At 38.2% G+C, this 16960-nt stretch overlaps 1 protein-coding gene across 5 annotated transcripts in view; it reads left to right on the top strand.

Moving 5' to 3' along the window:
* The window catches only part of PRDM5 (PR/SET domain 5), a 264482-nt gene that overhangs the window by 103716 nt on the left and 143806 nt on the right, over positions 1-16960 (top strand). For 2 of the 5 annotated variants that reach the window (XM_040237377.1, XM_040237379.1), the window contains 5 exons: positions 5528-5663; positions 7813-7987; positions 9105-9197; positions 9458-9579; positions 14795-14874. In XM_040237377.1, coding sequence (XP_040093311.1) covers positions 5528-5663; positions 7813-7987; positions 9105-9197; positions 9458-9579; positions 14795-14874 — 606 coding nt within the window. Of the gene's footprint in view, positions 1-5527; positions 5703-7812; positions 7988-9104; positions 9198-9457; positions 9580-14794; positions 14875-16960 lie in introns of all 5 variants that reach the window. The other 3 variants (XM_040237380.1, XM_040237381.1, XM_040237378.1) reach the window with 3 other exon arrangements.

The raw sequence follows: 16960 nt of genomic DNA on the forward strand, positions 1-16960 counted from the left end.
TCCTGAGCTGGCGTTGCACATGCGCACTGGGGCTGGACCGGCTCTCTACGTGAGCATCCTGAGCTGGCGTTGCACATGCGCACTGGGGCTGGACCGGCTCTCTACGTGAGCCTCCTGAGCTGGCGTTGCACATGCGCGCTGGGGCAGTTGAGGACAGTAACTGTTGCTATTAGGAAGTCGTCTTTATTTCTACCACACTGTGCAGCATGTGGGATGTCAGTGTCCCAGCTAGAGACTGAACCTGTGCCCCCTGCAGTGGGGGCACCTGAGCCTTAACCACTGGACCACCAGGGAAGTCCCAGGAAATCCTGATTAGAGCTTAGACGGTGGTTTCGGAGAGTGTCATGGGTGTTATCTAGGTGACCTGGTAACAGGTCATCTAGATATCTAGACTCTGTTCTCTAGAGTCCTGATTTGCCCAGGACTCCCTCAGTTTCAGCCCTGAAAACCCCATGTCATAGAAAGCCCTCAGGCAAAACAGATGGTTGGTCATTTAAGGATAGCATAGTTCAGACAAGCAACTGGTACCAGAGGTACAAACCAGAGAAAACCTTTAGCACATTATCAAGTGAACAGAACTTGAGGATCAGAGATCCAGATGGTTTCAGAGGTCTGATAGGCAGGCAGTGGAGTTGAATTATAGAAACATCTTGGCTGACAGAATTTTGCCAAATGAAATTTGGCATTGTCATAGCAACTTTGTTTATGTGACAGTCTAATTTAAACAGATTTTGAAAAACATATATTTTAACCAGTGGTTTTTGAGTTTTGTATAATAATAATAATAATAATAATAATAGCAGTAGTTATCAGCAATGGATACGTGACTTGTACTAGGTACCTTGCTAGATTTTACAGATATTTTCATGTTTAATTCTCACAATCAGCCTATGAGATAGGCAGCATTGTTTTCTTTCCTTTATAGATGAGGAAACTGGTAGTTTGAGACATTAAGCTCTTTGCTTAGTTAACAGCTAAATAACTGTAGAAGGATATTTGAACCCTGGCCAGCCCGAAACTCTTAGCCACTCACTGTGTAGTATCATTTCCTGGTATCAAGGAACCTGTTCTGTTTTATTAATTTTTCTCCTTTTACTACAAAAGTAACACTTGTTAACTCTAGGAAAATTGAAACACAGGGACTAGTAGAAAACTATGCAAAATAGAGTTCCTTCTATTTAGAAACAAAGTCTATTGACATCTTTGTTCATATCTTTTTCTTTGAGGGGGCACATTGATATATAATTTTTTCTATAAAAAATGACATTTGATAAATCTTTTAAAATGAGTTGTTAGACATTTATTCTTTTTCAGTGTCTTTTGTTATATGTTTAGCTTCTTGCAATGTTTTGATACTACAAACAGCTTGCAATAAACATAATTAGCTGAAGATGATATACAGATAAAGGAAAATGAAACAAGACTGAAAAACAAAACTTCACAGTGATGGACAGTAATGCAGGAGATGCATAATATTGTAAAATCACTCTCTCTGTTTTGTATTTGGATCACCAGTACAGTGAAAATCAGTGACTGAGGAATATTTGCTTTTGAACAGACCATTATATTGAACAGCTCTCTTTCGTTTAAAGTTGAATTTTTAAAAAAATTACCTAGAGCTGGTGCAGGAACCAAAGTAGGACCTCAGCCCCTGGGCAAATCCCAGGAAGGCACCTGATCCCTAAAATGTAAATTCAAGTAGTGATTCTGCTGCTGAGGAGCTCACTTGAGGAGTTGGTGTCTGACTGTGTGACCCCATGGACTGCAGCACGCCAGGCCTCTTTGTCCATCACCATCTCCCAGAGCTTACCCAAACTCATGTCCGTTGAGTCGGTGATGGCATCCCACCATCTCATCCTCTGTCGTCCCCTTCTCCCCCCGCCTTCAATTGTTCCCTGCATCAGGGTCTTTTCCAGTGAGTCAGCTCTTTGCATCAGGTGGCCAAGGTACTGGAGCTTCAGCTTCAGCATCAGTCCTTCCAGGGAATATTCAGGACTGAACTCCTTTAGGATGGACTGGTTTGATCTCCTTGCAGTCCAAGGGACTCTCAAGAGTCTTCTCCAACATCACAGTTCAAAAGCATCAATTCTTCAGCACTCAGCTTTCTTTATAGTCCAACTCTCACATCCATACATGAGTACTGGAAAAGCCATAGCACTAACTGTATGGAATTTTGTCAGCAAAGTAATGTATCTGCTTTTTAATGTGCTGTTTAAAAAACCATAGAATTCTAGAAAAACATCTGCTTCATTGACTATGCTAAAGCCTTTGACTGTGTGGATCACAACAAACCGGACAATTCTTAAAGAGATGGGAATACCAGACCATCTTACCTGCCTCCTGAGAAACCTCAGGAGGTATGCAGGTCAAGAAGCAACAGTTAGAGCTGGACATGGGACAACTGACTGGTTCCAAATTGGGAAAGAAGTACGTCATGGCTGTATGTGGTCACCCTGCTCTTCAGGGGACTAAGCCACAAACCACATAACCAGAAATGGTAGCTGAAATAAAGAGAAGTAAACTTCAGGTTCGGAATATTACAGCAGGGGCTTCCCTTGTGGCTCAGTGGTAAAGAATCCACGTGCTGATGTAGGAGACATGGGTTTGATCCCTGGTCCGGGAAGATGCCACGGGCTGCTGGAGCAGCTAAGCCTGTGCGCCACCGCTAAGGAGCCTGTGTTCTAGAGCTGGGGGCCACAGCTACTGAAGCCGCTGCAGTGAGAGGCCCGGCTGCCAAACTAGAGGGAAGTCTGTGAAGCAGCAGAGACCCACACAGCTGTAAAAAAAAAAAAAAAAAAAGAATGTTAAAATAGTTATCAAAGCTGGAGGCCATGGCCAGTTAATGACAACTGGGAGTTGATGCTCAGTCCCCAAGTGTTGGGTCAGGCTCTTTAAACCCTCTTGCCAAAGGGCAGGAGATTGGGCCTGGGGTGAGCCTGAAAGAGAAAGTCGCTCAGTTGTGTCCAACTCTTTGCTACCCCATGAACTATACAGTCCATGGAATTCTCCAGGCCAGAATACTGAACTGGGTAGCTTTTCCCTTCTCCAGGGGATCTTCCCAACCCAAGGATCGAACCCAGGTCTCCCACATTGCAGGCGGAGTCTTTACCAGTTGATCCACAAGGGAAGCCCAAGAATACTGGAGTGGATAGCCTATCCCTTTTCCAGTGGATGCTCCTGACCCAGGAATCAAACCTGGGTCTCCTGCATTGCAGGAGGATTCTTTACCAAATGAGCTATCAGGGGGATGAGCCTACGGGTGGGAAAAAATGCCCCGAGAGAGCTCCAGGGATTGGAAACCTGGCAGGTTCTGACAGCCGGAAGTTTCGAAGAAGAATGATGTAATGAAAGGTTATTGAGTGATTAAATCAACTATGAGTAGGCAAGGAAGCAGTTTAAGAGGATGCTTCTTAAATGGCCAGTGGAAAGAAAGAGGTTCTTGGTCTGGGTACTGGTAGGAATTATATGTAAAAAAATATCTAAACATCTCCATTAAATAATTAGGTTGGAGACATTACTTTTGTGACATGCCTCCTCTTATCACAAGTTTGGAGTACAGATGGAACATGTAGTTTTGATCCTTGGTGCTTGTAATGCTGCCATTACTTTCATTAAATTGAGGCTTTAACTGGTATATTAAAATTTTCTTTTATTACAGAACCCCTAAATAGGTATGCTGTGTCTTATGATTGTAGTTTAAGTCAATGCTATCACATTTTAAAATTAAAAATTATTATCTTCTCTTGGTGCTTTGAAGGTCATCATAAAATTAATGACAAATATACTGGAAAGACATTTCAATTAACTTTCTTGGATATTGATCAGATAAGCACTAAGATTTATAATTATTTTCTGAAGTCTTCATTAGATGAGTCCTTTGTTGCTTTGGATGACTGTTTTAGTAAGTACTTTCCAAACCCTGGAAAGTGTTGCTTCTGAGTTAAAGAGAAATCTTCATTTTGCTTCGTGTCCACATTGGTTTTTTGTTTAACAATTGTATAGCAATTTACTGTGTTCTTAATTAGAAATAACATTTTTGTGTGTTTCTGGAGGTATTAAATTCATGAACTTCCAAGAATCTCTAAATGTTATAGAAATTTCCATTTAATTTACTGCAGCTAATGGTTAGATGTGCTTCATTGCTTTGAACTTTTGAATCAGTCCTCCCTTGCACAGTATTTGATAAATGTGATCATAAGTTCTGTCTCACCATGGAATTTTCTAATATTTATTATTTTCAAAATTGCAAAGAAATCTTTGTTGTAAGAAGAAACTGAAATAGTATTCGCTATAGACTCCCACTTCTCCCAGCCTCAAAATGATAACTCTGTAACAATTTGACACATATTTTCCAGTTTTCCATGCAGTTCTGCTCTGTGTACATGTGTGCATTCCTTACACATCCCTCCTCCCCTCTCCCCTCTTCTCCTTCCCCTCTCTCCCTCCCTAGCTTAGGCTCTGTGGTACTGTCCGAGGAGAGGAGGCTTTGTTCTGTGCTGGATTTCACTCCCGGGTGAACTCATTGTCCTTGTTCTTTCCTTCACTTCACCTTGAGAGTTCAGTAAATTCAGTCTGTGCTTTACTTCTCTTTATCCTCAGCACTCAAACCAGGAGCCCTCCCAGAACAAATCCTCAACTCTGTAAAAGACAACCATTCTGAGTGTTTCTCCTAGGGCCAGCCAGCTAAGCAGCCCTGTTCCGGCTTCCCTGGCGACTGGCCCCAGGCCCAGAGGGCTTTGCTGGTTCCAAGTATGAAGTTTCTCTGGGGTTTCCCTAGGCTCTTCTTTGTAGCATTCCTCTTCTCGGTCTATTGTGGGTTGAGATTTCTTCTGCATTAGCAACCCTGGCTGATTTCTGTCTCCTTGAGTTTTTTGAAAAATGGTGATATGTTGATGGTAGAACTTGTTTCTTCTTTCTTCTGTTGTTTTAGTGGGATTTAGGTACACATGATTACCTAGGTATATGATGCTTTGAACCTTCCAGGTGCCTAGTCTTTCTCCTGTTTTTGGAAATTCTGTCCAGGTTCATTTGCAGTTTCTCTGGTTTGTGTTATAACTTGACAGTTTTTTTCTTCATTTAGTTTTGCATTTTATATTAATCATAATTAAATCATTGATACCTCATTGGTCTCTTTTTGGGTTCAAAAATGACATCATTGCTTAACAGATTTATTTTCTACTGCATTTAGGGACCTCCACAAGGTGTTACTGCATGAACCCAATTAGTGGTGCAAAATTTATTTTTAGAAATTTAAATAATTGTCCTTATTTCATTTGTTAGGTATAAACGACACTATCTTTAATATATATTTGTGTTTTATTTGCCAGGTGACTAATATTGTTAGTTTCCTCTTTTCAGTGTTCAGATTTTTAAAAAAAGATTTAAAAAAGTAATAGTAACTTTACATGAGCACATGGGACTCGGTGTATTTTAAAATGATTTCTTACTGTCAGAAATGATTTAGCATTTTTTTTATTATTGTGATACATTGATCCTACAACAGCATATATTTTTAATTTTGTCTTAGGAAGGAGAAAACATTTTCTACTTGGCAATTGAAGATATAGAAACAGATACAGAGCTTCTGATTGGCTACCTGGACAGTGACATGGAGGCCGATGAAGAAGAACAGCAAATTATGACAATGATCAGTGAAGAGGAAGGTAAAATTTCTAAAGGACAATCAACAGCTAGCAGAAAAGGTATTAACTCTAACTGGTGGGCCAGGAGAATGCAAGTTGTAGGAGAAATAAAGTTTGAAATATGCTTGAATTATAATGGCATTGTAATAGTGTGTTCTCAAAATAAAGTTAGTTTTTGTCAGAATTTTCAGAGGGTATCCAGCCGTGAGCCTCTCTTCCAGCAGGACGGGAATGGTGGGCTGGAGGGGGGATGGATGTGTTCTGCAGGCTGCCAGGGTCCTCGGCAGTTCCCTGCTCTCACTGGTAAGGGACTAGTAATGGGGATTTTTGTGCTCTAGCCCTGACTTTGTTGTTCACCCGTGTTGTAACCGGGCTGGTCACTAACTCTGAGGCTTTACTTTCTCTTCTGCACGTGGGGAAGGGCCAGTGCAGAGGTCCTATTGGACCCTGTGGGAGTTTTCCTGGGCCTCGCTCTTATTTAAGATCTTTTGAGAATCTGGAGCATCTGGAAATGTTCCTTTGTTCTGGTTGTGGAGACCATAGCATTGTAGGGTTGTACTGGTAGGGTCACCAGAAATGCACAGTGACTGAGGATGGACTTGCTTCTGCCAGCCCCACAGTGTAGGAGATGCATGTCACTTGCTTGTCCTCTGCCAGTGGATATCACTTGTCATCAGGGCTTGTTTCATTTGTGTTTTACTGTTGATCGGTCACAAGGGAGTTATGAAGGGTGGTGTAGGTGTTCACGTTGTGTAAAAGGCTGGTCTTTCTATAGAGTATTTTTCCTTCTGTTCAACAAAGCCACTTCAGAAGTGACATGGGTTTCTTTAGTCACCGTGGTATTAATGTCTTTTATGTGAATTTTCTGTTTTAACTGTATGTCATTGACTGAGAAAGGGTGAGTGTTCTGAGTATTGCCAGATGGTGCCTCTGTTTAATCTGGCTGGAATATTTAAAAGGAAGATGAGGATAGGCTATCAGCTTTGTCTTTCCAATATGCATTATGTTGTTGGGATGTCAGATTTGGGGTGATGGGAATTATTTCTGTATAATTTTGTGTTTTCTTTATTTTTGTATTTATTTTCAACATTGCCCCAAGAGTATGGTACTACTGTGTCCACTGTTTTACCTTAAAAATAAGTCTCCTACTTTTTACTCCCTTGACTCATATAATAAAATAAGTTTTTTTTGTAAGAAAGAATCAGTGGAAACTTTAATAGATCTTTAGAATTTAGTTTTGTTTATAAATGCAAAACATAAAATCCCCCAAACAAACAAAAGAACCCCCCCAAAATAGATGAAGAAACAAACAGCAAAAGAAACAAAGAATACACTCAAATGTCAATCAGTGGAGAGTTTGGTTAAATAAGTAAGTAATGGTACCTTAAAGTTTAAAAAAAATTGACTTAAAATATTAAGTGGGAAAAGTAGCTATGTATGAAACTACATGAAAAGGATGATCATAAAAGTAGCTATTGTTAGACTCTATAAAATACAAATTCACATAAGATAAGTCAGTCAGGGAAAGAAATTTCAATAGTTGTCTCTTCGTTATGGGGTTACTGGTGATTTTTATTCCTTCATATTTTCTGCATTTTATCTAAATCTAATTGTATTTGATAATCAAGAAACATATGTAAGTTAACTAGCACGCTTTGAAACGTGGGTATAGCCATGGCAGTCCGCGTGGGACTGATGGCCGGAGAGACAGTGGAGCCGCACTCCGCGTGCTGCAATGAGTGCTGTTTCTGTGACCCTGGTCTTCTTTCACATATATGTGAGATTCCCCTTGGGAATTCAGCATAGTTCACCTTGGTTGGGTTTCTCTCTTCTTGCAGCTAAAAGTGAACTCAAGATGACCTGTTTCAGGGAAGACTTTGGCTTTCCAGTTCAACGTTTGTAATAACTCTTTGATGTATAAGGTTAATGTTACAGGGTAGATTAAAAGTTGATTTTGAATTGGTGAAACACAGTGGTTTTTAAAAAAATGTTCTCATAACACTTTTTGTTATTTTTCATGGGCAGCCTATTCATACTTATAGAGATCATAAAATTTTACTAAGCTGGTACCGTTAGCACAGTTAATTTTGATTTTAAAATGAGGGCAAAACTGAGCAGTTCTTGGCTCTTCATTTTTGTCTCATAATTCTGCTTGCTTGTAAATATGCAGATCGCTTTGGCTGTAAAGAGGACTATGCCTGTCCCCACTGTGAATCGAGTTTTACCAGTGAGGAAATTCTTGCCGAGCATCTTCAGACATTGCACCAGAAACCCACAGAGGAGAAAGAATATAAGTGCAAGAGCTGTGGGAAGAAATTCCCAGTTAAGCAGGCTTTGCAAAGACAGTGCGTACATTAAAGATAATCTCTGAAGTTATAAGCTGATATTTTAACTCTTTTATCTCATTTGTCTTATAGTTAGTTTCTAACCTGTGTGCCTGTGTGATGGTGTGTGTATAGAAATTAAGCATTCTTTATTGTCACTGTCATTAACTTTTCTTACATTGATTTTTCAAACATTCTGTTTATGAAGTTTAATAACTTTCCATTAAATATTAAGCTCATTGGTGTACTAATCTGAAATCTAATATGCATAATTTAGCTAGTGCTTTGAGGTGGCAGATGGAGTTTCAGTGATCTGCATGTGATACTCCTCTGAAATCAGGTAAAAAAAAAAAATGAAATGGAGAGAGTTTGGAGTATAAAGAGTACAGGAACATTTTGGGAATCAGTGTTTATTTCATAGCAATGTTGGAGAAATCACTTTGAAGATGAATATGTACAGGATCTAAGGATGAAGAGAATAAAATGGTCCCACCCATTGCTTGACACCCTTTATTATTTTAACTGTTTATATTAACAGCATATAAATTTATCCTTTTATTTAAGTATTTTACAGTATCGAGTTACTAAAAATGAGAAAGTATATATATATATTTTTAAACTTTTATTTTTAACATGATGTCACCTTGCATAGGAGCAAGAAATCTTTAATGTAGGCTTAATGTTTCATTTTTTATTCATTCAAGTAAAAATTTGAAACATGCTGTATTTCATATTAAAATAATTTTCATATATTTACCCACTTCTGCTTACGATATTTGAGATTAAAAGTTTCTGTTCAAAACTTGAAAAACTTGAAAACTTTTATAATGGCAGGAGATTATACATTTAGAAATTCTCTTATATACTTTTAAACAAGCAAAGGCTATATACTTTTTAATGAATATATTTTAAAACTGCATTCTCGTCAGTTTTTATTGAATTTATGTTATGTGTACTACATCAAGCATACTTTTGCTGAGCTGAGTCTTACTGTTAGGTGCTACTAAAAAGTTTAAGGGCAAAAGACAGAAGAAAAAGAGAGATCATGAATGTGACTTTATTCAAAGTAGAGGTATTTTCATAAGCTTTTGTTGTAGACTTCCAGTTTTTTTTGTTTGTTTTTTCTATTTCCCCTCAGTGTTCTTCAGTGCTCAGCGAAAAGCAGTCTGAAGGATTCTTCACGAAGTTTTCAGTGCTCTGTTTGCAATTCTTCCTTCAGTTCAGCATCGAGGTTTTGTGTCTGAGTTATCAGATGGCTGTTAAACGATTGTGGGTCATTACTGGCATGCATGCTTTCATGCTTCTTAGTGGTTTAGTATCACATGGCTACAGAATTTGAGTGCTTTCCTTCCTCCCTGCCTAGGTAATGCTTATAATGACCCTGGAGCTCTACTGGGGAGCATGCATTACAAAAGCCAGCCAGGATGCTAGAAATGAGTAGGTATCCTCACCGTTTCTTCTCCCTGTTCCCCTGTCCTGCTTGTCTTGCAGTTTTGAACAGCACCAGGAGGCGTGCCAGGGAGATGCCAGGTTTGTGTGTAAGGCGGACAGCTGTGGGAAGAGGCTGAAGAGCAAGGAAGCCCTAAGGAGACACCAGGAGAACGTCCACACCGGTGAGGAGTCATCAGAGGGCCGTGTTTAAAGGGGCCTCCTTTCCCCAGGCGGCTGTGGTCTGTTCTTAATTCTCACTCTCAAGGACAGAGCTTGCTTTTCCATTGTATTTCACACAGATGTAGAGCTCTGGAAGTGGAATTTTTTTTCTTTCACTGAACAGTATTCCTTTTTAAGTTGATTTCAATGATAGTCATCATTTTTCCCATTTCTGAATTAATCATAACTGGAAACCTAAGCTAGGATCTGTTTGTGCTTGGTAGCCAGATGTATTAAGAAATAATATTTTAAGTAGTAACTTTAATGCTTCAGCATGTGAAATTTCTCTTATGGTAGATATATTTAAAAATGACATATTTAAAAACTACTAACTGATGGCTCTTCTGCCTTAATATTTTCACAGTAAAATTAATTTTTAAAAAAATCTTGCATTTCTCCTATATTGGAGAAGATTACTGGCTACGTTCTGACATGTAAATTGAATACATAAACAGTTAGAAGCTTTGTTACTTAGATTTCATCTGCCTAGCATACAGTAAATGGATTTTGGTTTAGGGGTTGAATCTGTTGCACTGAATTGAACAGATTAATATTTTCAGAGTTGATGATTTGTTTCCTTCAGTGTCTTCCTTAAAGGAGACTGAGGTTCATGGCACTTCTCATATCCTTCTATACTGATATTTTTCTCAGATGATTACTATTGCTGTTGGCTTAAGGGTAGAAGTGTCTTTCTAGACAGGAGGAAAGTGTTATTTCTTTTCTTCTATCCTGTTTATTCTCATGTGCAGGGGAAAAGAATAGTTGGAACTCAGCTTCTATTTCCTATGTTTATTCAGTGTCCAAAAAGTGTCTCCTTTAATGCTAGTTGGGAAAGCTCGTATGAGCATGAATGCTGGGTCCAACTGCACATCACCGGTTTGGGCTGACTCTCAGTACCAGCCATGTATGAAAGCTCCGGGTGGCAGGAGGTATGGCCTTGTGAAATACAGCTTCAGAACGAAGAACAGCACTGAGACTTCACAGTGTCCTGACTTCTCTCTCTCCTTTTGAATGATACATGACTGATGTAGAGAAGATGGCATTTTTCTGAATTCTTTATACTTGGGCCTTTTCTATGTCTGCAAAAGGCAGTCATAACTTTTTGATAGACCTGTCTCTTCATAGTTTTTGCTTTTTAATAGCTGTTATGGTTTAAAATGCTGTTCTTAATTTCCCCCATCGTTGTCTGCAATGTATTATAACAAATCTTTTATGTCATTTTTAAAGTTAACTTTGCTGAACTAAGTAAAAAACCAGATGCACACTAAAACTCTGGAAACTTACATTCTTGTTATTGGGCATGTGGTCTTCAGACTGTGCTATAAGCATAATTTCTTTAAGATTTCTTGTAGTTGGTCTTGGATATTAAAATATTACTGATTCTGAAAACTCATGGTGATTTTGTAGGAGTGAATATATATAGGGAAGTTTTTTATTTTTCTATGTTGTGGATTCTATAAAATATGAAACTTACTGTATTTCAGCCAAAGGCCACATGCATATTTTTTGCTGGAATTGGTACATAGTCTGCCTCTCATTCGTAGCCTCTCTCTTGCTTCTTCTCTTTTGTCTGTGAACTACATGGATATTTGGGGAAAGAATATTCCATATTCAGAATAATGAAAAAAAAGCAGTGTTTGTACATATGGTTGTAGAACCCTTTACTCTAGAAAGACAAAGATATTCAAGGAAAGAGAAGGTCGTGCAGCTTTACCACTGACAAGGACAAATGTTCCTTGTTAGGTGACATGAATTGAAGATACTGAGAAGAGAGAAGCTGAATTTTTAAATATGAATCACATTTTTCCATAGCACCTGTGACGTATGGTGGGTAGGTTCTCAGACCAGCTCCTGGAAGCACACTTAACCCACATTGTGCTAAAACTCACAGTACTTAAGCGGCTGTGTATTCAGTATTGTTGAATTAATTTTTCATGCATCTCCCACATTAGTTAGTAATGTGTTCCTGACTGTTTTTGAAAGCTGAATCAGAAAGTCAAATATCAGACTTAGCTGAATATAGTAAACTAAAATGGCATAAAGTCTGGTTGTAGCTTTGTAGTTGCTTTTGTCCTTAACCCTGGGGAAACTTGTAAGGTGGTGTCCTTTCCAGTTACTCAAGAGGAAGCAGTGAGGGGGTTGATCCCCTTAACCCACCTTAACCATCTTAACCATTTTTTCTCTTTTGATTTGATTCTGTGGTTGCTGACAAGAGATTTTGAGTTTATAGGAGATAACTTACCTACATTCTCAGGCAAACAGTCATAAACTTTCCCCATATTTCTTCTGAGGACTAGGATTCTAGTTCTGGGATAAAGACTAGAAGCCATGAGAAGGAGAGAAAAGGTTGAAGAGGAGGGATGGTATATGGTCTCTGACTCCATCTGGTACAGCAGAGGCAGAAGTATTGGGAAAGGTGAAGTGAGTGATTATGGAAATCTCACTTCTATCTCTATTCTCTCCCTCAAGCGTGACCTAACTGGTGGGAAAGAAAAAAGGTCTAAACTCAAAAAGTAGCTGGTTTAAGGGATAAGCGGAACAACAGAAGACTGTGGATTAAAGTAAGGTTGTCGTGTTGTTCAGATGCTCAGTTACGTCTGACTCTTTGTGACCCCATGGACTGCAGCAGGCCAGGCTCCCCTGCTCTCCACCGTCTCCAGGAGTTTGCTCGAACTCGTGTCTACTGAGTCGGTGATGCTATTCAACCATCTCATCCTCTGTTGTCTCCTCCTCCTGCCCTCAATCTTTCCCAGCATCAGGGTCTTTTCCAGTGAGTCAGATCTGGGCATCAGGTGGCCAAAGTACTGGACCTTCAGCTTCAACATCAGTCCTTCCAATGAATAGTCAGAGTTGATTTCCTTTAGGATGGACTGGTTTGATCTCCTTGCAGTCCAAGGAACTCTCAAGAATCTAATCCAACACCACAGTTCGAAAGCATAAATTCTTTGGCACTCAGCCTTCTTTATTGGGCCAACACTCGTATCCATACATGACTATTGAAAAAACCATAGCTGTCACTATATGGACCTTTGTTGGCAATATGATGTCTCTGCTTTTTAATACACTGTCTCAGTTTGTCACAGCTGTTCTTCCAAGAAGCAAATATCTTTTAATTTCATGGCTTCAATCACTGTCCATAGTGATTTTGGAGCCCAAGAATATAAAAGCTGTCACTGTTTCCATTTTTCCCCTTCTATTTGCCATGAAGTGATGGGACCAGATGTCATGATCTTCGTTTTCTGAATGTTGAGTTTTAAGCCAACTTTTTCAGTCTCTTCTTTCACCTTCATCAAGAGGCTCTTTAGTTCCTCTTTACTTTCTGCCGTAAGGGTGGTGTCATCTGCATATCTGAGGTTATTGATATTTCTCCCGGCAATCTTGATTCCAGCTTATGCTTCTTCCAGCCCAGAGTTTCTCATGATGTACTCTGCATATAAGTTAAATAAGCATGGTGACAATATACAGCCTTGACGTACTCCTTTCCCAATTTGGAACCAGTTTGTTGTTCCATGTCCAGTTCTAACTGTTGCTTCCTGACCTGCATACAGGTTTCTCAGGAGACAGGTCAGATAGTCTGGTATTCCTATTTCTTTGAGAGTTTTCCATAGTTTGTTGTGATCCACAAAGTCAAAGGCTTCAGCGTAGTCAATGAAGCAGACTTAGATGATTTTCTAGAATTCTTTGGCTTTTTCTGTGATCCGGTTCACGTTTAGAATTTGATCTCTGGTTCCTCTCCCTTTTCTAAATTCAGCTTGTACATCTGGAAGTTCTTGGTTCACATACTTTTGAAGCCTTGCTTGAAGGATTTTGAGCATTACCTTTCTAACATTTGAAATGAGTGCCATTGTGCGGTAGTTTGAACATTCTTTGATATTGTCTTTCTTTTGGATTGTAATGAAAACTAATCTTTTCCAGTCACGTGTCCACTGCAAAGTTTTCCAAATTTGATGACATATTGAGTGGAGCACTTTAATGCATTGTCTTTTATGCAAGCTGGGAAAGAGGGGATATTCTTTTTCAGTGGCCCTTCGTGTTTTAATAGATAGACATAAAGAATTGGTGACCAAATGCATGTTGTAAAATACTCATTTTGCTCAGGAGAATTTTGTCCTTTATTGGCCATATTATGTCAATCACCAAGAAAATTTTTCTTGGCTATACTATTTAACATGTTAAAAATAGTGCATTATATGAAATAAGTATCTTGAATGATAAGACAATTAATATGTTACTTTTTCTGAAGGTATTCCTCTCTCATAAACACAATCTTTAAAAAAAATAATTTTGTTAGCTTGTTTTCTACTGATTTTAGATTTCTTGCAAAAAAAGAGAGAAGGAAAGGACTGGATAGGGTTGAGGTTGTGACAGGAATAGGCGTGGATTAGTCATTTGGGGGCCAAGTGATGGATGCATAATAGTTCATTTTATTAATTGTTTATTGATTCTTTGAAATCAATTACAAGTTGAAAAAATATCCTGTGGTTACATATATGGTATTGTTACTACATTGTATTTGAAAATCTTGTTTTATTCATTCTTTTGTTTTCTATAGCCACTGTGAAATTTGAAATGACCTACTATAATTATAATCACTATGAGGAAGACAAAAATTGATCTTTGTAGGATTTGTGTAATATTATGAATGTCATGTAATGTTTTACTATTCTTGATCTTACTTTATTCTGGTTTTTAACATTAAGATGGTTAATTATATACTCAGTGATCTTGCAAGCTTGTAGTGCTGAAAAGAATAACCTATGAATTCCATTTTTAAAAACCCAGCTGATAAAGTAAAATATTCTGTTAAATATAAAGCAAGTGGCAAAATCAGCTTATAAATGAATAAATCCAATGTTTTATGTATATTTAATTAATTTTAATTTTTCATGAAAGTGTGCTTGCAGAGGTGAAAAGCCCATGTTATATATGTAGAAAGTAGTATACCAAGCTAAATAGTACTCAGATTTTGAAAGAACCGTTTCAAAATATAGCCTATTTTTTATCTGAATTTAATGGATATATTTACAAAACTGACAATTTTGGAGTTACAAGTGAAGAAGATGAAATACCCTTTTAGAAATTATATATCACCTAGAAACACTTATCTAATGCTCCTCTTAATAGTTTCATGTAAATCATGATGGTATTTTATTTTATTTCATTTGTGTTTTTTTTCAGGGGATCCTAAGAAAAAACTCATATGTTCAGTGTGCAATAAAAAGTGTTCTTCAGCATCAAGCCTACAGGAACATAGGAAGGTCAGTAAAATAAAAACTAATGTTCATCATAGGGTAAGATCTTTAATCATAGTGTCTGCTAGGAAAAATTTTAATTGCTTTATCTATTGTGAAGACAGAGCCTTGTCATTAATTTTATACTAACATACTCTAAGGGGCTTCCCTGGCAGCTTAGCTGGTGAAGGACCCACCTGCAGAGCAGGAGACCGCAGTCGATTCCTGGATCAGGAGGATCCTCTGGAGGAGTACATGGCAGTTCACTCCAGTGTTCTTGCCTGGAGAAGCCCCATGGGCAGAGGAGCCTGGCACACTGCAGTCCATGGGGTCACAGAGGCGGACGTGACCGAGAGCCTAGGCACACAGTGTACTCTAAAAAGCAAGACTGATACACAGAAAAGCCAGCTCTTGCAAAAGAATATTTTGAGTTGTTTATTGTTATTCAGAATAAGTAGAAATATTTCTCCAATGCAGTATAGTGTCTGAACCCCTCATTATAACACCTCATGCTGGTTTCATGCTTTACCAGTTGCTGTTTGCTCAGGAAATATTATATATTTGCGGAAACCACAATATTTTTGTATATAATATACTCTACAGTGACGTTTAGCCTGAAATGTATGTGTATTATATTTAAGTCTGGAAAAACAAAGACAAGAGCTCTGTTATTTTGAAGAGCTTAAAATAATGTACAAAACGTCAGAGTATTGTCAGCAGAAACAAATGATTACACAGTTGACCCTTGAACAGCGCAGGTTTGAGCTGTGCTGGTCTACTTACAGCACTTTTCAGTTAATACGTATTCCAGTACTATACAGTTAGGGATTGGTTGAATTTGCAGATGTGGAGGGGTCCACTGTAAAGTTACGCAGCTTTTCCACTAAAAGGGCAGGTGAGGAGGAGTGGGAGTGTCGGTGTAGTGGGTTTGACCCCCAGACCCCTCTGTTGTTCAGTGGTTAACTGTATCAGGAGAAAATAAATTTAATACATTTTGTAATAAACATAAAACAGTGTACTAAGTTACTATTTTAATATGAAAGTTAACCTGAAAAAAATGACAGCTATTAACCCTAACAGCATTGGCACTTGTTAATCAAATTTATGACAGAATAGAGTTAAAATAGAATTTAGATTTTGGACTCTCATGGGAGAGTCCAAAAATGTATTTTATATATTACTATAACAAAGATACAAATGATTATTTCCTGATTTCACATATGTTTTTTTCAGGATATCTATGAGCATATGATACTGTTTTTTAATCATTTAATACTAAAGAGGAGATGGTACCAGTGGAAGTAAAATTTTACATTATAGTTTATAAATTGAATTTGTCTCTTTGTTTGTGTATAGATATATTCCAAAATAACTTGACAGATCTTAAAATTCATATGATAGTGCAATATCTTCAACCAATTTAGGCTGTGGATTTAACCTGTAACATATAAGATAGTTAAATTATTAAGATATCTAGGGTTATGTGCATGTTAAGTGGTTGGATCTTTAGGGAGAAAATATGGAACGAGCAGTGGACAGAGTGAGGACTGTGGGTGTCACAGTCTGTCACTAACCCTCCGTGGAGCATGGGGCCTCTCATTAAGTGTGACATGGAGCTGACCGGTGTTCTCCAGTTCCCTAAGTGCCATGAAACTATTTTGTTTTTTCTGTTTCCAAGAGGTTATCTCATCAGGTTGTTTAAAAATAGAGCTCTCCAGGAATTGACATGTAATTCATATTTGAGGACCATGCTTGTCTTCTCTCTCATTCCAAATTTAGCATAAGTTCTACTGGATCAAGCACTGAAGCTACTTTCTAAAAGAAGTTTAGCACAGAATCCAATCCAGATACTGCTTCTTTTACATCTCTCTTTCTCCCCATCACCCTGAAAGCTCCTGAAGCAGAACCTAGTCTGAGACAAAAAAGTGTAAAATCCAGCTGAATAGACATTTTCTAAATATCCTCCTGCTGCTATAATTCTTTGTTTTCTTTCCTTGATTTTAGAAAGTTGAAAATTAAGATGTTTTACCAAATTTAAGATTTTGCCAAGTAGACTTTCAGCAAAGTTGGTTATGGGACATAATTCTGAAAAATGCCCTCTTTTCCATTCATA

The sequence above is a fragment of the Oryx dammah genome, unplaced genomic scaffold, assembly GCF_014754425.2.
Source record: "Oryx dammah isolate SB20612 unplaced genomic scaffold, SCBI_Odam_1.1 HiC_scaffold_3, whole genome shotgun sequence".
Lineage (NCBI taxonomy): Eukaryota > Metazoa > Chordata > Mammalia > Artiodactyla > Bovidae > Oryx > Oryx dammah.